Here is a 26,778-nt window from a genome sequence, read left to right as displayed (position 1 = left end):
AGTTTACCAAGCTCTGAATAAATTAAAAAACTATAAAGCACCAGGAGAAGATCAGACCTTTGCGGAAATCTGGAAATATGCAGAAAGATCAGCAAAAGTTGCCCTCCATCAACAACTTGTCTCTGTCTGGATTAAAGAAGAAGTACCAGAACACTCGACAACAGCCCTCATTCACCCACTGCACAAAAAAGGAGACAAAACCGACCCTAATAACTACAGAGGAATCTCGCTCCTAGACATAACATACAAAATATTTTCAATAATCATTCTTAATAGGGTAAGTTTACAACTTGAGAAAGAACTAGGAGAATATCAAGGAGGTTTCAGACCCTGGAGGACCTGTCCTGATCAGATCATGAGTCTTAAGTTGATAATGGACTATAACACGAGAAGAAACAGAGATATGGTGATAATATTTGTAGATTTCAAGAAAGCTTATGACTGCATCCAGAGAGAATCTCTGTTTAAAATTTTAAGACACCTTGGACTACACCCCAAATTAATAAACATGATAAAATTGACTCTAACATCAAATCAAAAGTGAAGTTTATGGGTGAAACATCAGAGACATTTGAAATTAAAACTTGTCTACGGCAGGGAGATGGGCTCTCACCACTATTATTTAATTGTGCTCTAGAAATGGTAATGAGGGAATGGTTTAGGAAATGTTGCCCAAAAAATCAAAAAAAAACACCTGGGTTTCGCTGACGATTTAGCATTACTAGCAGTGGACATAAAAGAAGCAAAAACCCAGATATCAGAACATGCATATTTTCAACTGAGGAAATGGCACAAAGATCGGAGCGTCTGAAGAAGTACTGGGAGGACCGCAAAGCCTGAACAATCCCTTCACAGAGACCTGAACAATGGACTGACTAAAGTGATCCTATGCGGTCATAAAAGAAGAAGAAGAAAAAATAAAGAGGGACCGATGGCTACATGACCCTTTTAGTCTCCTTCTACGACAGGCATCCAGTCTCCCATCCACAGGATGTCCAACACATGATACAAAACCACAATCTATGTCCGAGCCTCATTCACCACTTAATCGCCTCTTACGATAAGAAGGGGTTATGGCGAGTGTATTCTTCGTCCCCCACCCATAGATGGTAGACCTTTTGGATCAGGAAGATACAAGGTTGAATAAGAAAGAGAGAGAGAGAGAGAGGGGGGGGGGGGGGGCTGGTCCAGGTAAGTTGAAGCAATGTGAAACAGCTGGGAAATAATAGTTTCCTGTTGAGTTACAAAATTATTTCCTCGAAGATAGATTATGACCACTGCATCTACAGCAAGAAGGATGGTAAAGTTCTGGTCACTCACACAATGACGGTGCAAGTTCTGATCAGAAAAGAGTGTTACAGAACGACAACACACTAAGCCCCAATTAGTCCAATATTAATGAGGTCAGGAGAAAAAAAGAATTGATTATTGTTGTGTGTCCTGCGCATCGCAAGCTCCGCGCCTACAAGATCCGCAACCCGCCGCAGCACCGAAGTTCCTAGCAGCTACGAGGTGTCTTCACTGCGGCTGGCACGCTCACCGATGACGTCAGCCAGCGATATATAAGGAGCTTCGTTCCGAGCCCCTCCAGGACTACCCCAATGTTCGACGACCAGAACACACCGCAAGTCAGACACGGAGGCATTCCTCTTAAAAACGTGTTTTGAACAGATGGACAAACTGCTGGCCGTGAGGTTTCACCTCATGAACATTGCCTCATTATCCTGATCCCCATAGCCACGCCGAGCCCCGAGTATAGCATTCTGCTACTCCCTTTAGTCCTCACCAGTGCTCCGACGTCCACCTTAGCCTTCTGCTATTTGAATAAATTAATGCAAATTCTTTGCAAGTATAAACCTAGTACCAGCATTCTGCCTCTCTCTACAAGTTACGCTTGTAATTTCACAGAAGATAGTTTTCGACTATCAGGACAATTTATTAGTGAAACAGACTATCTCCTCAAGATACAACTAAGTGTATATAGAACTCTCTCATTGTATAATTGTACATATGCAACAGACATTCAATTTAAGATTTAATTTCAACATAAACTGCATGCATTCAAACAAGTTTCAAGAAGAATTCAGTTTTGTTTCTTACATATACTGTATCAAATCATTGAAACAATAAACTTTATGTTGTGTCACTGTATACCAAGTTCCTTGTATACAACAATCATAAGAAACAAGATAAAATGGAGTAATGCAGTATAAATGGAAGTAACAAGACAAAATATAACAATTTATTAAATATATATATTTGTTTTACAACTTGCTTTACGCTGGACTAACACACATAGGTCTTATGGCAATGATGGGATATGAAAGGGCTAGTAATGGAAAGGAAGCAACCATGGCTTTAACAAAGGTTCAGCCCCAGTATTTGCCTGGTGTGAAAATTGTAAACCAAGTAAAAATTGTTTCCTAGGAAGAATAACGTTCAGATAGGAGAAATCAATGTGTTGAAATATGCATAAGACTAACACTATAATAGAAGGAAGGATCTCCATTAAGGACACCTTGTAACATCTCCTTTTTCTACAAAAACCTAACACTGGGCAAGACTTTTTTTTGCTATTGGCTTTACGTCGCACTGACACAGATAGGTCTCACGGAGAGGATGGGACACGAAAGAGCTACGACTGGGAAGGAAGCGGCCGTGGCCTTAATTAAGGTACCGCCCCAGCATTTGCCTGGTGCGAAAATGGGAAACCACAGAAAACCATCTTCAGGGCTGCCGACAGTGAGGTTCAAACCCACCATCTCCCGAATACTGGATACTGGCCGCACTTAAGTCACTGCAGCTATCGAGCTCGGTGGGCAAGACTTTAGCATATCAAATCATTATATTCATATCCTGTATTAATCTCACATAAATCTAATCCCATATATATCAATATTAGTAAACATGTTGCCAACTTTCTCTGAGGAGACAGCACCAGAGGAAGAAGAAGAAACATAAAATAATGACACTTACTTTCTTCCAAGAGCCATTAGTCCATAAATAACTCCTGTAGTGAAGATAAGACCGCTGCCAAATATGCTTCCAATGCCGGGGCATAAAAATATTGCTGGCAATGAAATTCTGAAACACACAAATTCTGGAGTGATTTTCAAATATTCATCTAAAAATTCTGCTGAATATCATTTCACTATCAATCATAATCTATTCAAATAACCTTAAAATGCATGGGAAGGAAGGGCTAATATACTGTGTACCAGTATCTTTAAAAAAAAAAATGTCTAAAATTTCAAGATACAAATATGCCTTCATTAATTTTTACATATTTATTTCTAATGACTGTCTTAATGTCTAAGTCTACATACATATAAATAATGTTATTGTAGAAAGTTAACATCTAATCACACTTTTCAAAAATTGGTTGTTTTACAGAACTGCTTATAACAAGTACAGTATACTATACACGTTGACACAAAGAACCAAGCGGACTAACATAAGAATCAGTGCGAAATGTTGTTTAATAACAATAATGTTATTTGCTTTATGTCCTACTAACTACTTTTTTTACGGTCTTCTGAGACGCCGAGGTGCCGGAATGTAGTCACGCAAGAGTTCTTTTACGTGCTAGTAAATCTACTGACACGAGGCTGTCGTATTTGAGCACCTTCAAATACCACCGGACTGAGCCAGGATTGAACCTGCCAAGTTGGGGTTAGAAGGCCGCGCCTTAACGGTCTGAGCCACTCAGCCCGGCGAAATGTTGTTTAACTTGACTCTTGCTATGATCTATTGTAATAAAATATTTCTTGACTTGCTCTTTAATATACATTTGCCTCCAACACACATTTTGAGAACCACCATATATAGTTTTAACATGTTACTAAAGGGGCAAGCTGCATTTAGAAAAATTTGTATCAAAGGTTAATATTTAAGCTCATTCTCATTGCAATGAATTGGACCATTTTATTAGCAAAGTGTAGATAAATATTAGTGTATAATGTTTTTTTAAACCCACTAACAAATTTTGGAGACGAAAAGGTGCAAGAATTTCGTCCTACCAGAGTTCTTTTATGTCTAAGTGTAAATGAGCACCTTCAAATACCATAAGACTGAGCCAGGACTGACTGAGCCAACCTGGGCTCCAAGAGCCAGTTCTTTACCGTCTGAGTCATTCAATGTGTGCATATTAACTAGCCAAGAAATCTCCATATTAATGTGTTCCTTCCTTCTGGCTGTGTTTGAACTCTGAGAAAAAAAATTCCCCTGATCATTTTTTGTGTAAGGACGTGTCCAATGAACACTGTAAACCAATACTTAACATCGTAGGCTCCTTCCAATGGTATATTATTACCAATTAGTAAGAAAATAATAATAATCTCGGCAAATGTTTCAACACAGAGATAATGAAGATTTTTACGGTTAGTTGTGTATGTCATATTAACACATGAAGGTTTTCAATGGTGACAAATGAATGGGCTAGGAGAGTATAGGCAAGCCTACAGTGGAAACTGGAAACCATCTTCAGGACTGCCACCCAAATGCAAGCTTGCAGCTAAAATTCTACGCTCAGGAGGAAAGTAGCTAGGTAGTAACAGCACTGAATGTTGAATATCCCTCTAAACATCATTGGTATTTTCTGAATTTGCCAGAAAATCTACCAAAACACACATTTTCCATTATAATTTCAAACGCTATCTCAGAAGAGGCCTACTAAGGAAATGAACACTATGTTCTACAATTATTTTCATCTTTAAGCCGGAAGGTACTATCACATTCCTCGTTGTTCCTCAATGAAATCCAACCCTACAAAATTCATCACACCAACCGCCTGCATTATTACTAACATTTCTCGGACCTATGCCATTTCGATTGTTGCAAGTAAAACAAAACTAAGAGAACAGCAGTGTTCTGTAAGGCATTTTTATTGGGAGCACCACCCTGTTAGTTTTACAGACCCCCTGGCTAAAAACCTGGATATGTGCTATTTACGTAAAATTAATACGTGTAAATACTGTCAAACTGTTTATTTAAATGATAAATTTTGATTATTGTCAGTATAATTGCATCAATTACATCGGAGTTTATATTTAGCTTGACCATCCCATAGAGTCGTGTGTGACCGGTTTCTGGATGAGTGCGTAATCGCACGCGAGCACACGATCCCGCATGTCGTCAGAAACCAGTATGGTAATCCATAGCAACCAGGTGGTAAGTCCCGGTGTTACATGTTTATGAACGAACAGTAGAACACTAGAAGTTCAAAATACTCTGTTATGTCTCGTTTGTGATAAGACTAAAATAGTTAATTCTACACTTAATATTTACCTGTCTGATATTGTTAATGACCTGAGGGGAATAAAGTGAAATTTTATCATATTCATATTTTTTACATAGCATTCTCCGCCCAGTTACTCATTCCCACCACCCAGCAGAGGAAAACTTCTGCGGAGAAAACTGATCAGTATAATGAGGGTAGAGACCAGCATCCTGGGATCTGCATACACATAGAAATTATATTTGGAGCTTGTTGACAATGCAAGGTAATACACCCACTTGATATTGAACATACTTGCTTAAAATAGTCTTAAAATCATGTCTACCATAATTATAACACAGTATAAGAAATTCAAAGGATGTGAAGATATTTTGCTTACGACTATGGTCCAGTAACCCCAGACACCAGTTCTGCTGGTAGCCACGATCAGCACTTTGTTATTGTATTGTAGTTTTTTGTTCAACTCAGAGAATGCCAAAATTTAAAGGACCGCTTAGCAAAAGAAGTTCCTGGAATGAGGTTCTGATAAAGCAAGCCATACAAAGTGTTTTAGGAGTTTTGTTGAGATGCTGCCAGGTCCCAAGAAGTCCTCCATAATATGATAGAATTATGAAAATCTCAGGTTCCCCCTGATGTTGCCGATCACTATGGCAAGGGCATCGACACAGGTACAGCGCTGGATAAATTAATAGCAACTCTCAATGTTACCTTCGAATTAAGGTATAGTGTGTTTAAACGTGACGGGTGCTTAGAAAGTAATACAATCTATATATTTTCTGAAAGCTTGTTTAATTTCCTTTCTAATGGTATGTAACAATTTAATTTATGGCTGGCTTATTTACATGCAGTTTTTGTAGGATTTGTTAGTGGAAAGCAGAACACCAAAATTTTGCACTTTACATGGCATCAGATGACAGTAAATGCTTCTGCTAGTGTTATTCATTGCTTATAGATGTCTCTGTAAAGCACACAGCTGCTGATTCCTCCTTCATGTCTGTTAATAATCCCTCTGAATGTACACATAAATTTTTCATAATTACCTGATGTGTATTTGTTATTGCAAGTGTTTGACGGACAAATTCGGATTTTAAAATGGGCAAGAAATGTGATATAACACCTAGAAAGGCTGCACGGATTGCGGCATTAAGTAAATGTGAAAAAACAGTCAGATAGCACACACAGTGGGAGTGCATAAAAGTACAATTGGGGGACAGTTGGCTAAGTTTCGAGACAGGGGTGTGGTCATGAGTGGTAGAATAGGAAAATGTGGCAGAAAACTGAAAACTTCACCCAGATGTGACAATGCTTTGCATCGTTTATGTTTGGAGGGTTACCTCAGAAGTGCTTACAGAAAAATGAAGGGAAACTTCTGGGGTTGATGTTTGTTCCAAAACTGTAAGGAACAGATTGCGAAAATTTCATCTGGAGTAAGAAAAGGCAGTAAATAAAACCAATGCTCACCAAACAACAATGTATGAAGCATGTACTATGGGCCAAAGAACATCAGACCTGGCCAGCTGCTCTGTTCTGTTCAGTGATGGATCTAATCTGGCCAGCTGCTCTGTTCTGTTCAGTGATGGATCTAATCTGGCCAGCTGCTCTGTTCTGTTCAGTGATGGATCTAATATTAACATTGATGGAAGTGATGGGGATTGTAGAGTGTTTCGGAATGGCAAGTGAAGATTTGAATCCTGCCTGTACTCTAAAAACTGTGAAGTTTCCGACTAGTGTTAAGCTTTGGGGGTGTTTCTCATACAATGGTGTTGGGCGTATTGATGTCTTAGAATACACTATCAATGGAGAGAAGTAAAAGAAAATTTTGGACAAGATGATATTACCACCAGGAAGGGATTTGTTTGCAGGACAACCATTCATTTTTCAGGATGATTCAGCACCCTTCCATTGTGTAAAAGTGATCAAAGAGTTCCCAAATGTGCAAGAAAATGTCACAGCACTGTCTTGGCCTGGATATTAAACAGATCTAAATCCAACTGAAAATTTGTGGATGATTTTGAAGAAGAAAATAAAGAGAAACGAAGCCTAGAACAAAACTGCAATTGATTGAAGCCACTGTGAACATCTCGTGTCATGCTATACCCTTAGAAACCCTCGGACATCTAGTAGATTCCATGCCAACAAGGTGTGCACAAGTTGTGCAGTCAAAAGGGTATCCAACAAAGTACTAGTGCGGAAATGAAAACTAATGCAAAATATTGCTATTGTGCTTTCCATTAACAAATCCTACAAAATCGTCCATTTAAAAGGTCATAAATGAAGTTGTTACATGCCATTAGAAAGGGAATAAAACAAGCTTTCAGAAAATATATAGATTGTATTACTTTCTAAACACCTGTCACATTAAAACATGATATACCTTAATCCAAAGGAAAAAATCAGCGAGTTGCTATTTTCTGGCACTATAGGTCTTATGGCAATGATGGGATAGAAAAGGGCTAGGAATGGAAAGGAAGCAGCTGTGGCCTAAATTAAGGTACAGCCCCAGCATTTTCCTGGTGTGAAAATGGGAAACCACAGATAACCATCTTCAGGGAAGCCAACAGTGAGGTTCAAACCCTCTATCTCATTAATGCAAGCTGAAGCTACATGACCCAAGCCGCGTAGCCAATCGCTCGGTCCACATTTTACATTGATGCCAAAATGGGAGGGATTGATCACACTTTTTTCTGAAAAATTAGAACATGACAACAGTTTTACTGAACAACCAGAGCATGAGATGATGCAACATATAAAGGACTTGCCACTTACAGCAAGAGTTTCTTTGAGTTTGTTTTTATATGATTAAATAACATTAGAAACACGATGAGGTTAAACCTGTAATGCCCAGCATTACAAATTTAACACGACTCTTCGATGCTATCAGAAGATATACATCTCTTTTATTCTTATTGCCCAGTGTAGCACATTTGTGGATATTTTTTTCAACTGGGGTCTAGGAAGTTTACTGAACTCAACTGGTCGATGCTGTGAAGAAACATGGCATGCAAGATATATTTGTTGTTCTTACTGTTACTATAATTTAGTGTTTTCCATACATACTTAGTTGTATTATGAAAGTGTAATGTCCACTGAAGAGAAAATGTACTCTGCGAATGTAAAGGCGCAGCAGGAAGCCCTTTCCTAGGGATGTGTAGCTGTATAGCCATTTCAGAAACTGATGTTACAAATATGTTACAGTGGGCATTGAGGGCATTTACAATGAATGTGGTGTGTTATGTATTGCTGTAGTTTATTGCAGATTCCTGTTGAAATTGAGTAATTACTGACCAAAACATGCCATATACGAGTGAACTATGGGGTATAGTGTGCTAGAGAATGAAGAAAAAAAACCACTGAAAATTGAACTGAAAGGATGAACTAAAATGATCCTTTGTCTTTGATATCAGCATTTTTATATACTTGGATATTATAATTTTAAGGCCTATTTCTGTTAAAATCCAAATAATTAACATCAAGCCACTTTTTAGGAACAGCATGAATGTATTGAGCATACATTACGAGTTAATAGAAGCTTTTGAAATGTGGTGTTACAGAAGAATGCTGAAGGTGAGATCGATAGATCGAATCACGAATAAAGAGATACTGAATTGAATTGGTGAGAGGAGGCTAAATTTGACAAGAAGAAGAGATAGAATGATAGGACACATCTTAAGACACCCAGGACTTGTGCAGTTGGTTTTTGAAGGAAGTGTAGGTGGTAAGAACAGCAGGGGTAGACCAAGGTTTGAATATGACAAGCAGATTAGAGCAGATGTAGGATGCAGTAGTTACGTAGAGATGAAAAGGTTAGCACAGGATAGGGTGGCATGGAGGGCTGCATCAAACCAGTCTATGGACTGATGACTCGAACAACATAAAATATTTTTTTGAACGAAATCTATCCTGCACATTGTAATGCCTAGTGTGACAAATATGACATCAAAAATAAAAGGGTTAAAAAATTCATAGATTCTTGGGTTTTTTTCTTGGTGTACTAACTGAATACACAAGAGGAGCCCACCTTGGAAAGCTCAGATGGGAGGAGGGGCTCCAAGTTCTTAGCACGAAAACTGCTTAGATCTACATTAGTCACTCATGCACAGTAACGTATTTTGTCGCACGTGGAATTTTGTACCACAGAGTAAATGTAAAGCATAATAGCTGTTTAAATGACGTGAATTTAAAAGTTAACTTAAAATCATTTATTTACATACCTCTTTGTTAGCCTAGCAAGGAGAGAGGACATACTACCAGAACACTTCATTAACCTGTTCCCCGTTATGGGCGATAACATTAATAACAATAATTTTCAATACCTACTAATAAATGATTATTAATTAGTATTGATTATAATTAACAAGAACGGGCATAACAATAAAAAAGTGTACCTTGCAAAGAGGTTTCAAGAGAAGGAAAGTGCAAGCTGTACAGGGACGAGTTTCAGTATCGGGATCCAGAGAACTGCACAAAAGGCCTTATTATCCCTTTATTTAAAAAAGGATGCAGAAGAAAATGTGTCAACCATACGGGTATCACACTTCTCTCCCATAGCCTGAAAATAATGGAAAAAATATATTGAAACCAGATTGTCAGCAGAGATAGAACCTGCCCTGGAGGAACAGCATGGATTTAGAACCAATGGAAGAACAACAGACCTGATCTTCACGCTAAGAATGTTAATAGAACAGCACTGGGAGAGAGGGGAAGACCTAACTCTGGTTTTCTTAGACCTAGAAAAGGCACATGATGCATACGGTGCCTAGACGAGTCATATGGAAGTGCCTCAGAGAAGTGGGAGTGCCTGAATATCTCACAGGCAAGGTCCAGATGTTGTACCAGAACTGCAGCAGCTATGAACGTGTTGGGGATGGCCATTCAGAATGGTTTGATACCACACAGTGTGTCCAACAATGGAATGCACTCCCACCATTACTATTCATTCCTGTCATGGATAGTATCCTTAAAATCCTGAAAGAGGACGAGATGGAGAACTACCTCGTCCCTGTACAGCTCACATTTTTCTTCTCTTGAAGAAATGGTGTTTGCTGCTGATGTAGCCATTGGGGAGACAGAGGTAGAGGTAAAAACTAGGCTAGATGAATGGGTAGTGAAGTTCAAATGCTATCAGATGAAAGTTAGCACAACAAAAACTGTTGCACTGAAAATGAGTAGGAAAGATACTGACTGCCACGTAAAGCTTGAAGGTGAAAACATTCAATGTGTTCAAATACCTCAGGACTATGACTTCCAGCAGGGGTACTGCAGATAAGGAAATAGTAAACAAAGTGGCGAGCAGTTCCAACTTCAACAACCTTGTAAGACATCTACTTTGGGATAAAGTGCCCATGAAAACCAAGATACCGTATTTGCTCACATATAACCTATAAACTTTGCTTCAGGCACAGTTTTTTCTTTTGAAAATAAGGTATGGTGGATATTTTCTTCCGCCTGCGGATATTGTTAGCATGACAGTGTGACGCTGTTTTTCACACCCAGTTGTGCGTACAAGCATGGTAGATTCTCCCTTCTTGTTCATGGAGGTGTTGCATGGCATGTCAAAGTTTATGAGAGTTAGGTGTTTTTGTTCCAACAGCTAGCCTCAACACTTCTGCAAGGAGAAAGAAATGCAGTTTTTCTTGTACTGACACGTACAAAGTACCATAACAGCAATGCGTACAGCCCCGATATTTAATGCAGGCACATCCACCGAATACCTAAACTTTATTTCGGTATGTACCGTATGGCTTTATGACGTCAGAAATTAATGCAAGTAATGTGTGGGGATTTTTTCCTGCAATTTCAAATGTTAATGGGGTGCGAGATATACGCGATGGCGAGTTATATGCGAGTAAATACGGTACCTAACTTGCAAAACCCCCGCCCCAAGGCAGCATTCCTAGCCAGTCAGTCACACTCTATGATCCCTCTCACCCTTCCATCTTCGTCATGCACCATTTCGACTATACTCACTAATTTAAAATAATATCAAATAGCATGAAAATGAAAAACCTGGAAATAACATTCATTTAAATAAAATACTCAATCGTCTGACCTTGTACTCACACTTACTTCTTACCTGATTACTTACACATACAATATTTGACGGGCGCCAGCTACAACTCAGTGCAGCAACAATAGAATGAGTCTCTTGAATATCTCTAGGGTGTGGGGTAATAAGCTTACTTTTGACAACATACCATATAGGTTCTAGGAAAAGGAGACTGTCGTTTTGTTTCCCCATTAAATTTGAGGTTATCTAATTCTGCCATTGAAATAAAACTATAAATTAATTTGATATTGAACAAAATATATTCTTCAAATTGTATCTGAAAATAGTAAGACTTGCTGTGATATATCAGATGAAAATATAAAATTATGATATTACAACTGAAAGGAACTAGACATTAAATTTGAATTCCTCTTGACCGGATTTTTAAAAGTTATACAAGATATTTTTTCCTCAGTGTTCACTTGACTGTACCTTCAACACTTTGAGTGTAATTACGACATATTCCTTTGAGTTGGTGTCTGCTGTAGGTGTACCATGCCTAATTTGGTGATGTATCCTTTTTGTTTCACTGACGAGGTATAGCGTGGCTTGAAATTAGATTCACACACCGAACATTTAATCCATATGGTGACTGGCAACTAAGTATCCATGTAACTGCTGCTTCTCCATCCAGATGACTGATTACTAACATCTCAGTTGTACTCCGTATAGCAAGGCTCTGTATTCCACTGACTTCGTGGCAAATCTCTCTGTTCATATGACTCCATGGCAAGCCTTTCCCTCTAACTGAACTGACCGACTGAGGTCTCACCTTCCAACTGACTCCAACTAACTGACTGAGGCCTCTCCATCCATTTGACTGCTGCTTCTCCATCCAGATGACCGACTACTATCATCTCAATACAACACTCCTTGGCAAGTGTCTCCATCCAAATGACTTCATGGCAAGTTTCTCCTTCTATATGACTTCATGCAAGTCTCTCCGTCCATATGACTTCATGCAAGTCTCTCCGTCCATATGACTTCATGCAAGTGTCTCCGTCCATATGACTGACTAACCAACTGTAGCCTCACTCTCCCAATGACTCCAACTAACTGACCGACTGAGGTCTCACCTATACAGACAAGAAATGTGTTCCACCTATCAATACTTTATTATTTATTATAAACGGATATAATACAGTACCGGTTTCGGCCTTCCACGGCCATCATCATCTAGTATATTACAAAACTGTAGCCATTAGACATGTCACAAAGATGTTATTATGATTAGATCATCCAGATGTCTAATGGGGTTAGAAATAAAATATATTGTTGTAATATTTTGCCTATGTGGGGTTAAAATAGAATCTATGATCAATGAGGCAGTGAAGGCAACAGTAAACTAAAACTTATTGAGTATACATTAGACATATTGAGCACATTAAACATATTAAAATACATAAAGCACAGTATAAAACACTTAAGTTTAAACACACTAAAATTTTGAGAGTTCGTGTTGTGTGGAGTTCCTTCTTCAAGCTTCCTTATAGTTCTTGCACTTCTATGTTAATTTAGCTGCATAAAGTGATCTTCAAGAATATTCTATTTGGCTGACATATGTCATGTAATTTCATGGTGAAAACCCTTATCGTAAAAATTTTTCAAGTACTGTTCTGATTCAACTGTTGATATACTTCAGTAAGTTTTGTGACAGACTGCAAAGTCTTAAGCTTCCAAACACAACGCTACACGACCTCCTCAACAACAACAAAACAGCAATATCTACAACACAAATACAGAAGAGAGAGGTGTCGCTACCAACAGCTCCCGTAATCAAAAAATGTTTAAAACTCAATTGAAATCTGTTCTTGGTGTCTTAAGGTGTCACCAGAGTGCTCTGGTATGCTTCTTTGGCAAAGAGAATTGATTAAAATATCGATCGAGAAATCTGTATTGTCGTTGACAAGATGGCTGAGAAGGAAGTTACTTGCTCACGCAAAATGCTCAGTAATGGCGAAATTCAAAGCATATTTGATGTTTTAGGCTCTGATTTCAGCAGTGTTAGTGAGGGAAGAAGTTATTAGTGGCCCTGTGCATGAATGAACACTGAGTATATCACCAGAGATCTTTCGCGTAGTAATATCGTACGACATGGAATGCCAAATGAACTTTCTCCCGCCCCTCAAGATCCGATTAAGACTGCCGGATTTGAACCTACGATCTTGGTACCTGGATGTGAACACTTTACCACTGATCCTCAGACAATCTTAATAATAATAATAATACACCGAGTGAGACATACGGCTGTAAGTTCGTATTTGGGATATAGGTTCGAATCTCATAATTCGCTTACTCATGATTTGTTTCCTTATTTCAAAATCAGGCAAATGTTAGGCTCGTGTCGTATAATTAAGGCCATAACACACACTAAAGAACTTCCGAGGTGAGATAAGTTAGTGAAAAATTTAAGATTTCAAAGGGAATTTGTGTGTGTTATATTTCTGTACTATTCTGTTTTTTGTGTCATGAGGAATAGTGTGGAATTTCTCAATAATATAAAACAGGTACCGTGAAAATATGTGCAGTCGATCACTCACTATTCTGTTTTAACGGAAAGCTTGCAACACCCAGGTTGCATACTAAAAAGTTGTTGGATTCCTAGCAATGTCAGAGCAAAGGGCGGGTGGGTGCATATGGGTTAAGACTTCATTTCCTAATCTAATATTTCCTGCATCAGCTAACTTGGTTTGACTGCACTCCATTACTTTTGTTTTTCTTCCAGAGTAAGACTCATTAAATTTAGGGGCAAGAGAAATGAAAAAGTCTCCAGAAGATCTGCAGGCTTGAAAATCAAACTTCTAATTGTTTCAGAAACCTGAAGTATTTCAGGAGATCACTAGTTCTTGGATCAGTGAATTTAGGTTGTTCTAGAATTAACGTAAATGTTCAGAAGTATTTTTATTTATACAGAAAAATGACAGTGGAAACCACGGCAATCAGTAAAATGCAACCATTTTATGTGTTCCTAATGGCTGGAGAAGAGTTTGCTATTGCTCTGATAGAACTTGCATCATGTGAGGCCCATGGCTGGCACATTTTATGAAAAATAATTGAACACATTTTGAAAGTGATGTATCATGGCGTGTGCCAGATGCAAGTGCAGTATTCGCAACATTAACTCAGATACGGCTGACGTCTTTCCTGAAGAATATGAGCGGAGAGAGCTGTGAAATATTCATTTATTGTATGTCTTTTTGAAGTATTGACTAAATTCACACATGTTTACCTTGCCTATACAACACATTCTAACAGATTAGCTGTGTAATATTCTTCATTGTTGTCTCAGCTTTTGTCCGAAGTAACTTAAAAGGGGCGAGTTACTAAAACTGGATGACTTGACACACCTTGGCCATAAATGGGTTAGTAGATTTGCCTAAGGTTTGCATTGTTTTTGGAAATGATCAATGTTATATCTTAGGAGGTTCCTTGAACCGACTAACCAGTCATACGGGATTACACAAAGATAACTGATGGTCTGTGTTTGATTTTTTGTAAGCAACCTTCCAGAAAAACGTCAGCCAAAAACCACAGCACTTTGATTACAACTTTCCTTCTATTCCTTATATTAGCAATAGGCCTATTATCTACAGCACAATTACTGTATTCAAATATAAGTCAGGTTCATCTCCCCCTGGTGTGGGGGACCAAGAAACGGATATGTGTCATGGCTTGAGCCTTATCAGCCAGCTGGAACACTGCCACAAAACTATGTATTCTGACAGGCTACAGTGTTGTTATGACGTATGTTGACCAGACAGAGAACTTTCATACGGAATCTATTTCTGCAGTTTTAACAACACTATCGTTTGTGAATTATTTATGAAGAAGAATTATACAGTCCACTGTTACAAAAAAGATTGACAGAATCAGCAAGGACTGTGATATACTGAAAGAAGGTGACATGAAGAAGAAGTCTCTAGGAACTTTTAACTTCAGATTTCATATTACTAGCTACAAGGAGTAACAGTGTGGTTACTGTGGCCACTAATTTTGACACTATCACTCCAACTCATAATGTAACGTGTTATTCAGAGCAGAGGAAGAAATTGACACTAACTGAACAACCAAGGTTCATACACAATTATAACAAGCACATGAGTGATCTAGCAGATTAGTACATTTCTCCCTATTGGGTGTCGATCAGAGGAAAGAAATGGTACTTTACCATAATTGCACATTGCACTGTACTGATGTAGCAGAACTCAATGCTTGGCAGCTCTACCCAGCTGATGGAGGTAGGCTAGACTATTTAGCATTTCATCGACAGATTGCAACAGTTATCCTAGAATCAAATCGCCAGGTAGGTTCTCCCAGAGGAAGGCCATCTAAAGAACTGATTCCAGATATGACACAATAGGATGTTTTGAAGCAGAATTGCCTACAAATACAGTTACGGAGCAGCTTCACTGCTGTCACTGTATGAAGAAAATGACTACAGTGTGTGAAATGTGAGGTACCCCTCCATGTTTCAAGTTTCATTCAGTATCACACTAGAACCTGAGTCAGACATCAGTTCTAAGTACACAATTGCTGTTCTTCCCACAATCAGTTCAGAGCATATGTATTTGGCTGATGTCCTTCCAGAAGGATCAGCTGGTTTTCGGAAACCTTTGGACAGAAAAATGTGAAACCAAGTTCATTACATTGTTTTGAATGCCTTATAAGTATGTTGTTGAAAAAATAAAGCAGATGCTAACAAAAAATAACTGAGCCTTATCTGCGATAATATATTCAGAGTAAACAACGAGCGAGCTTCAGCGATTTTTTAGTTACTCACGGGTTAATTAAGCGACTGAATCACACAGGCAGGGATTTGGAAGTTGATGTGTGGGGAATTTTCAAGTGTCAGAAATGTGCCCATTAAGTTCAAGCACTCGGCCAAGAAAGATACATTGTGTTTAGAGGAGTCCTTCCCCTGTTAATGTTATTTGTTTTGTAACCTACTAGTTACTGGGAAATAAGCCCTAGTCCAATTTCTACTAGCAGCAAGCACTTTGTATACCCTGCCATAGTGGGTTAAGTCAGTGTTAATTTAAGTCTTGTCCACCACTGAACACAGAATAAACTGATTGTGTTCTATCTCTACCCAACGGTCTAATCCAGGGGTCTTCAAATCGCACACTCCAGTCCGGATCCCGATTACCACACCCCCCCCGCCACGTATGTAGCAATATTTTAACCCGCAAGGGGTTGCGTGCCGAATGTGACGTCAGGAGTCACGTACGGTCGCTTCGACGGGAAATCAATAAAACACAAAACGCTTACTTAATATGCTATTTATTGTTACAATAATATAAGCTAATACTATTTAAACACAGAGACACGGTTTTTAACATAATTATAATAATGAGATTGCCTCTTTCTGATTAAATTGAAAATAAAATTCAAGTTGTTAATGGAAAATTCTTTTAAAATGATGTTTAATTTCATTTAACACACATCTAGACAAAGCTCCTCCTCCCTCTACTCAACAGCGCACTTTCCACATTATAAATAAGTCTACGCCATGAGTCGCATATGCTTGAAGACTGGAGAAAGGTAACGTGAGGAGTCGCATGCAAACGAAACGACCGGATAGCCAGCTTGTCACTCACTGAATGAGTGGAGAGGGATAACAGTGGTGTGACAGAAGTGTGGACGAGTCCATTGAAAGGTATGGAGGGGGAGGGTGTATAAAACAGTGTTCGCAGGATTGATCAAAATAAACAGAAATGGTTGAAATGACCGGACGCAACCCCTCACGGGTTAACGCAACATTGTGATTCACATCATATTCATGTTATTTTTATGATTATAAGCTATAGATTTCATTTTTGTTCTGTATTGAAGCGCAATTATAAGAAATAAATTGACACGAGGATCCAAATTTTTAATACAATATATTAAGTAAATAGGATTACACTAGTCTTGGGACTAGTTTCAGCCACTTAGTGACCAAAATGTCAGTGTTTTGTTCCCTAACCACTCCTTTGTTTCCATGGCCTGCATGCTTCCTCTAGCATGTTAGTGTTTTTTTCTACATCAGACATTAGATGTACTGAATATTTCACTCTAGGGATTTACTTCATTGCCTGAGGTCCTATCTCGACTTATAAAGACATTATTATGGCAAGATCACAACCATAATTTTTTGTTATATGCATTTTAATGTTATAACTATTCCTGCAACTTTGTCTTTATCTTACATATGTTTTAGTTATCACATGATCTGTTTATTATTTTTATGACTCAAGACTTGACAAGACTTTTTATCTAATGGTTTCATTGCGTCCTTACCACATTTTAAAATGATTCTGTTTGTGACTAGATGGCTCGAAAGCGGGACGAAATGTGCATCACTGATATATTTACAGTAGTCTTACCAATAAAGACGATTTATGCTATTGTAAAGGTGGAACATTTATTTTAAGGATTTTCACAATTGAATACATTAAATCTATTATTAATTTTAAAAATAATCCAACATACAAAAACTTAAGGTTCGTTCATAACTTTCTAAAGAAACATTATATATTTTCCTAATACTAAATCCCATCAAGATTTCCATAGCATTTTGCCAAACTTCAATGAAATTAGAGCTGCAAGCCCACCACACAATACATTCATTCGATGTCAAAAACACGTACTCTTAACATACGCGTTAAGTCTGTGGATTCAAAATAATAATCTTAAACACAAAAAATTAAATAGACATGAAACTAAGAAGTTTATAAATATCCTGAAGTTCGTTTTATCCTATAATTATTTTTCTTATAACAACGCGCTTTATCAGCTCCTCTTCTGGTATAGTGGCAGAAATATACAGGGACCACTTAGAAAAGACCAAAATTCTAAACAACATTAAAGGAATCTTCTTGTGGGCCAGATCTGCTGACGTTTTCGCTACAGTGGATGAAAGGGAAACAAATAGTGAATCAATCTTAAGATTTTTTGAACGAGATAGAACCATATATTAAATTCACATTAGAATCAGAAATCAACAACCTGATCAATTTTTTGGATCTAACTTTCACTAGATGCAACAAAAAAGTTTTCAAATATTCAGGAAACCCACACAAACTATCAACACTATTAAACATGACTCCCTTCGTCCTGGAACCCAGAAAAGAGCGGATTTTTTTAGCTTAAACCATAGAGCCTTCAATTTCCCAATGCCTGAAGAAAATTTTAAGAAATGGATATAACAGGAATAGTTTTAAAAAGTTCTGTCTACAAAAGTATCAATAAAATCAAAAGCAAACCTATCAAGCTCTCAAAGATTCCAAAAAGTAAGAAAATTATGTCACATTCACCTTTAACAATGATAAAAATCTATCAAATTACAAACATCTTCAAAAAAAAAATTTAACACAGCTTTCAGAAAAGCTGATTACAGTTCCACTATTCTTCACAATCATCAAAGCATTCACAGTACATAACAATAATAATACATGAACTCCGGAGTAGACAAACTAAATTGCTAACAATGCAAAGCCAGTTATATAGGCCAAACAGGACGTACATTTATTACTCATTACCAGGTACAACATACTAACACACACAAAAAAACAACAACAACAACAGATTTTCTGCCATGAGCTCCCACATGTCTGACTAAAACCATTCTTTTTCTACAATAGAACAAGATCTTCCCATCCACCAAACAGCTAATAAAGATACCTTACTGAATATCTTCACCGACCTAGACCAAAGAACAAACCCCAATTTACCGGGCGAGTCAGCCGTGCAGTTAGGGGCGCGCAGCTGTGAGCTCGCATAAGGGAGATACTGTAGAGGGTTCGAATCCCAACGTCAGCAGCCCTGAAGATGGTTTTCCGTAGTTTCCCATTTTCACACCAGGCAAATGCTGGGGGACTGTACCTTAATTAAGGCCACGGCCGCTTCCTTCCCATTCCTAGGCCTTTTCTGTCCCATTGTCGCCATAAGACCTATTTGTGTCAGTGCGACGTAAAGCAAACAGCAAGAAATAAATAAATAGCAAACCCCAATGGGAACCTGAATGAAATATCAGAGAATCTCAACATCCTTTCCTAAGAAATAATGAATACAAATCTGTAAAGAAAGCCCAACGAGAATACAAGCCCGCCCTACATCTTCCCCCACTCACGATTCGCCTCGACTGCCTCAAGGCTGCCCCCACTCAGCCATTACTCCAGCCAACAATAGACAACAATCCATGCACAGCACACTGCTTGTTTGCCAAGACACATAACGACCAGCAAGGAATATAAGTACTCAGTTGTACCTTAAATTCTTTTTACCTTTCGGTCTTGTTTACGTTTACACAATTTCTCAATAACCTAGTTTGATTCTAGATTACTCCACTCCCAGCTTTTCAACTCATGGCACCACATGAAAAATTTCCCCGTGTTAGCAGCCTAATATTACCACACAATATTTATTATCCATTAAAACACTAATGTAACACATTTTATAATTAGCAGCATGGAATCAAGAATGAACTGCCAGTCATGATTTTTTTTTTCTCAACCTGTGTGAACAAACATAAGATTCTATGCCTGTTCAATAATGAGATGTTCATAATCCATTAAACCATTGATGGAACATATTTATGAAGTGACATAGAACCAAGACTGAACTATTAAGTCATTTTTCTCTCTTAACCCATGTGTCTGCAAATGTAAGATTCTCTTTTGAACAACGATGAGATGTTTTGAATGGATTTTACTCCACCATTTTGTCAAATGGCACACTTAGACTATGTAAAATTGAATATACCACCTAATTCGTTATGCTAATTTTAATATTTAACTGTCGTTCTTTGCTGGGCTGGGGATGTCCCCAAGAGGGACAAAATATGTACCTATAACTTTGCTTTAAGAATAAAAGGTGGAAATTTTAATGTTAGTATCTTTAAACTATTTCCAAGTTTTGCAAAAGTGATTCAAGCCATGAAACTTATACCGTCGACTGCTGCTATTGTTCAAAGGTACCTTTTCAATACAAATTACAACTTGTATAAGATGTTATCTACAAGCCAATTCCAGGCGTCACGTGTTTACATTTGTACATTTCTTAACGTATATATGAAACTTACCACCTAAACAAATTGACATTTATGCATAATAACGTCTAGATGATACTTAATAACCCCCACAAATGTCATTGTTATAAACCTGATGTGTGCGATTTTATAAGATTTTAAACGTAGCGATCGATGTTTACATAGGACGGACTTTTAACTTCACATAACTTTAGGTTTTTTTCTAAATTATGTGAATTGTGGTAAATTTTATATAGTAATGTTAACACGCTAAGTGCCAAGCGACCCCATATGGGTACGTGAGAGTAGTCAAGTTTTTTTAATTCACGTCCCCATATGGGGTCGTACGTTCGTTCTAAATCGAGAACTGAGTGAACCCTTTTGGGTGCGCAGTAAGTATGTGATTCGAAGCTGTACAAGTTCTTTTCCTGCCATCTGCTGGTCGTCTATTTAAGTACGTGGATAGTCCACCTTCCATTCCTCAATTTCTGTTTTGGTGCGACCCCGTATGGGTACATCAAGAGTGCTTTGTAGGGTGACAAAATCATTGTCTATCTCGCGCACGGAATGTTTATGTAAGTGTGCAGTGCTCTGAGTTTCCTTTTGTTTTTTAAGTCATTACGAGTAAATTGAGGGGTAAAGTAGTTAGTACAGATAGTCTGCTTATAAATCTCATATTTTATCCCGTATTGGCTCAACACAACTAAGGTTAAGTTATAAGTAGGTTCCCATTTTCCAATACTTATCAATTTCTATATAATAGTTTTATTAATTACATAATATAAACCAGCTTAATCTTTAGGACATGTTTCGTTCCGATTATGGAACATCTTCAGCTAAAAATTTAACAAAATAGCAAGACAAATAAGACACATTGATATTTATGATGATACAATAGCTAAAAGATTTGACAAAATGGCACGAAAATTAAAACACATATGATAGTTATGATGATTAAATAAAATGTTCATTCATGTTGGTTAAAAAGTCAGTGTCCAAGTGACGAAGTAAAAACGGCGATATTCTTCTTTATATTGGAGACGTGTACATTTGTTCATCTTGAAGATAAATTAGAGATACAAGATTTTCTTAACGTATAGTTATCGGGGGAACTCTTGATAAAACAACCGTAGTTGAAGTTGAGTTGCGGTTGGATTATTAAAATGAGTCTTATAGTTAATCGTATCATATTTTGACGTCCTCCCTTACGCAGTGTTGTTAACAATTTTAGCTGAAGATGTTCCATAATCGGAACGAAACATGTCCTAAAGATTAAGCTGGTTTATATTATGTAATTAATAAAACTATTAGTAAAGTTATGATCTTTGTAGCGTTGAGCGTGTAGCTCAGGAATTGTAAAGTGAGGGCTGGAAGTCCAAGATCTGTTTATACCACCAATCTTGTCTTTCCTAGACTTGTTTGTTGCTACTGGTACCTGTTACATTGTTACTTGTTTTTTCTTTTTTTTTTTTTTTTTTTAAAGAGAAAAAAACCTTTTTTTTTACAGTTTTAAATTAACTTTGATTTTGTAGTTAGGCCCATTCACCCCGGCACCTTCTTTCACCCATGCTGGTCTACGGGTAACCCAGTATCAATAATTATAAGATACTGGTCCGGACATGTGGCCTAAGTAAAGTGTTTTTTAATGAATTTTCACACATTTATTTAACACTAATAACGGTGAATGTAAAATGAACTAAAATATTGAAAAGTATCTGGACATTCAACGCTTACCGGTACGTAACATACAGTTTGAATGAGAGCTTGATCAGAAAAAAATATATAATGAAAAAACCATTTATGTTCATTCCGCTTCTGGTATAGACTCATCAAAATATCATTTCTCACGGGTAAAACGAACCGGTCATTTTCTTTCAATTTCTTTTTCTTTTAGAAAGCACTCATCTTTCGTCGGTGGTTCACCAAATGAATTAGCTTCATCATTGCACTTGCAAAAATTGGTTAGAAAATAAACATCACCATCACTTTCAGTTATGGTACAAACATAATACTTGGAACGTTTCTTTCCCCTGCCTTTTCCAAGGACGAAGTCTCCCACATCAAAAGTCGTATCACGGGGTGGATTTTCGTCATCTGCTTCGATCTTGTAGTCTGGGTGTAGAGAGTGTGTGGGAGTTGTTCCTGAATAATATTTTCTTGCCTGAACTATGTATTTTTTTAATGGCTCCACATAACGAATATCATGTGTTCCTGGTACTGCACAGACATCGGTGAAGCAGCTTTTCAGAAGAGGTTTACTCTTTTAAACATCTTCAGAGGAACAAATAAAACATTTGTGTTTGCTGAACTTTTCGCTACTTCCACGACATCGTGCACGTTTATAAGGTCTATTTTTGCACACAGAGCAACAGTCAAATTACGTTTTAGTGTTTCGCCAATAACGTCAACAGCACCCTTCCAAGACCAGATGCAAAAAAATTCCAAGTTACATTCATTCCAAAAGTTTCCTTAAAAAACATTAAGCTTGCAAACATGAACCTTTGCTTGAACTGGCTCGCCGCCCCATCCGAGAAGATAAACACTGTGGTGAATTCTGGTCGTTTTTTCTTGATGTCTGTTAATACTGTGCTTAAAAATGGGTGCGTGGCATATTTGTCCTGCTCCAAATGGTCAGACATAATAGCATATGAAGCATGATTTCCTCCTGCAAAACCACGCAACAGCAGAAATATCGTAATTTGTCGGTGATGCCAATAACAACTCTGAAATTTATCTTGTGGAAGAACAGTGAAATTCTCCGTGAAATCCACTTGCAAAACCATTGAATTTTCAGTCATTTGTTTTTTGTGCACTTGAATGTTTTGCTTTGCATTCTTTTAATAAATGTGGGTTTCATAAACAAGGGACACGATTTTACTAGTTTATCAAAACACTCTTGAAATGTACCAAATTCTTGATTTCAGACTGATGTTCATCATCACATTGCCACTGGTACCACTCTAGAATTGCTACCATTGTGTGTTCGCACTAAACTTAAGCGGGAAATAAGTGATTTTCTGTGTTCTTTCTGGCGGTAAAACTTTTCATAACCCACACCAGCACAGGAACCACTATTTAATATTCATTTGCCATTGGGGATGTAAGCAAGTTCTTGGCTAATTCAAAACCACAAGGTATTATTCTTATTAATTTTACATGCTTACTATTTCCATTCTTCCTCCCGACTACAACGATGATTAGTGTGTCGGTAACATTGCCTCATCGTTTTAGGTCTTCTTATGGTAGGGTCGGTCAGGGTAAAAATGAGACAAATTTAAAACTTTGTTCATAAATTACAAACTACAATAGTGACAATTATGCAAATAATCATGAGTTGTGACTGGTGTTACAAAAAACATTGGAAACAACAGATTACTATATATTCATTAACTTTTGAATGTGTGTCATTTTTAACCCACAAAATAGGAATTCTGAGACAACCCAGGGAAAAAAGTGAGACAGTATTGTAGCAACCTGTAAAATCATGCTGGAGAGTTAATGGGGTAATTGTGAGACAGCTTAGGGTCAAAGGAAGACAGAAAAAATTTGGGTATAATAGTTTGCAACACTTTCCTCATTTTTATTATAGGAACAAAATGGGCATGTTCCGATAACACCAAATTTAGACTTGAGATACAATTTTATACTTTTCCTGACAAAAATTATATAGTATAGATTGTTGACATTATACCATCTAATTAAATGGTACCTGAACTTTATGTCTATATTGAAAACATGCCCAGAAAAACAGGTTAACCCTCAAAATTTAAATATTTCAGTTACGTGGTGCCATCTGTTGTCGGATTCAAAAGCTACCTTTTGTGATATCGGACTATCCTCCAGGGACCACATTAGGTTAAATACAAGAGACGAAAGTTCTTGTGTTTCTGGATTTGCTCTATCTGTAATGTCAAGAACGGCAGCAACTGACATGTCTTCTAGTGGCAAATAGTGGAACTAGTGTGCAAGATTGTAGCCAACACTATACAATATGTTCTAAAAGATTAAGTATATTCGAGAATGGCTCTTGTAATTAAATAGTACCAATATATTTTAGTTTTACAACACACAATTATTTTAGCAAGATAAAGGGCTTATAATCCACTCATTTTAAGAATCTAAGTAGTTAGCCATATCAGTATTATAGTGCCTGAACTGTGTTTGCATTGGCACTGTGTATTGATAATATAAACAGAAACGATGGCGGCGGTAGACGAGGGAAGCATGGACGAAATTGTGAAAATTAGTGGAAATTATCGCAAAAGGAAGGGTAATCCAGAAAACTGGTGGAAAGAAGTTGAAAAGAAGAAACAAGATAGTGGGAAATAATATAATAATTAAAGGTGTCATGAAAATTGTACCGGGCGGTACACCTCCGCTCCGCTAATTCAAACATTGCGCCAGTTGAAACTCCTCTACTGGAGGAAGCCTGAACTTTAACTACCATGTTAATCCTACAGGTTATCAGAAGATGTCGCTATCTGTAAATTTTGAAGAGTTCTGAACTGTGTCTTTTTCGATTTAGTTTTGTTTTCTCTGTAGTGAGAAGTGTGAACATTCTCTTCTAGATGGCACTACTGAAGAAATACAACGGTGCACCCTAGGGCGAAGTGAAAGAACTTTTTTTGAAGAATTTTAGTATGCATAAGTTTGTTCCTTATCAACTTTCTTTCAGCTTGTGTTTAAGTTGGCAACGTTAACCCTTTCTTTCTGCCAGTTTTGAAATTGGCCAATCATAAATTTATGTAATTAATTTTCCACCAATCCTGGTTTACTTCAATTCTGACATGTAATATTTTGGACGTCCAATAAAAGGCTTGCGGGCGGGTGTTCTCAATCATGAAGGGTCTCGAATGTTAAGCGAGGGTATATAAACTGCTGATTTTCGGGTCTCTGCGCCACTTCAGTAACATCTCTCAAAGTGTAAAGTATGTAGCAGGGGGCGGGAAGCGCCTCTTTCTTCGGGCAGCAGTTCAACCAACAGGTAATGGCCGTTTTATAACTTATTTTCTTGCCAGCTCAGCAGTTTAACCCTCGGGGCGGGTTCGAAACTTTTATCATGTAACTTTCCTTTAAAATGTAAAAGACTCTTGATTTAAATTCTGCCTCTGTAACTACATATGGGGATAGAGAGTGCTTAACCCTATCGAGCTCCCATTCATATTGCTTTGAGGTTAACTTATTTTCACTACCGTTTCTTCCCTTCTAATGTAATGTAAATCGTTTCCTTATATAAGTCACCTCTTTAGTATGGGATTATCCCTTGCATAAGCGGCCTAGGGCCAAATTAGGTTTTAATAAAGTGTATTAGGAGTGCAAGGATGCCTCCTCTTAAGTTGGTATTTTGGAGGCCATGTAATTTTCCTGTTTCTTTAATGAATAGGCCTCAGTAGGTTGGGTATTTTTACCCCCTGTGTTTATGTCCTTAGAGGGCAACTTGAAGGTGGAGTTTGGTGTGGCCTTTTATAGGCTGGAACTTTGAGAGCGGATTGCTCTTTTTGAAATTTGGTTTCTGTGTGCCTCGAGCAGGCTTTTCTGAGTAATAGGGAGCAAGTGCTCCTGGGCATGATTGGGGTTTTCTGCCCCTTTGTTAAACCTTATGTATAAGTAAAGTTGGGCTCATGGCTCAAGAATTCTGTGTCTGGCTCTCGGAGCCCAAATCCTGTAACTACCGTAATTGTACATTCTTGATTTATTGTTAGGCTACTGAGTACCTGTTATATTTGTTATTTCTTGATCTTGAAAAGAAAATATAACCTTGTTAAATTTTAAATTAACTTTAATTTCGTAGACTGAGACCTATTCATCCCAGCACCTTCTTTCACCTCTAACTACCACGGATAAATCACAAGGTACAAATTGTGATTGTGTGAAAAAGTGTTACGATACTGCAGATGAACGTGAGAAACTTTTTGTCGATTTTTGGGGTCTACAAAATACACACATTTTTGGTTGTGCAAATATTAATCCTGTTAAGAGAAGATACACTGATGATCCAGAAAGCAGTAGGAGGCAGTCAACTAATCTTTACAAAGTCAAAGTTGGTGCAAATGTGGACACTCAAATTTGCAAGAAGGCCTTTCTGGCAATCTTCGGTATAAGCAGCAGACGATTTGTCTTGAGTAACTCAACAGAAAAAAAACAACATACGGTTCTCCTCAGGTAAGCTTGCATGTTTTACTTTTATTAAGAACCACTACGTAAAGCAGGAAATTAAAATTAATGGAAATTTTTCAGTGTTTTACATTACAAGCCAAGTGCTTTTATTAAAGAGCATATTTATTATTTACTTATTAAAGGTAGACAAATTGTGTCACAACAATCGCCCAAGTAAATGCAGCAATGAAGACCTTGTCGTGTACCGACCTCCCCAGCGGCTCGAACCAGCGGACTGTCAGATGAACGGCAGCCGGGATTCGCAGCCGAGATTCGATCTCAAGGTGTCAAAGGAAATAAACTAATATTAGAGTAATAATCAGTAATACAGGA

At 37.7% G+C, this 26,778-nt stretch overlaps 1 protein-coding gene across 1 annotated transcript in view; it reads right to left on the bottom strand.

Moving 5' to 3' along the window:
* fwe (Calcium channel fwe) overlaps window positions 1–26,778 on the bottom strand; it is an 89,294-nt gene that overhangs the window by 38,035 nt on the left and 24,481 nt on the right. Inside the window, exon 5 of the mRNA XM_067145293.1 lies at window positions 2,977–3,084. Coding sequence (XP_067001394.1) covers window positions 2,977–3,084 — 108 coding nt within the window. The remainder of the gene's footprint in view (window positions 1–2,976; window positions 3,085–26,778) is intronic.

This window comes from Anabrus simplex, chromosome 4, assembly GCF_040414725.1.
Source record: "Anabrus simplex isolate iqAnaSimp1 chromosome 4, ASM4041472v1, whole genome shotgun sequence".
Classification (NCBI taxonomy): Eukaryota; Metazoa; Arthropoda; class Insecta; order Orthoptera; family Tettigoniidae; genus Anabrus; species Anabrus simplex.
This window is presented reverse-complemented; position numbering and strand designations above follow the sequence as displayed.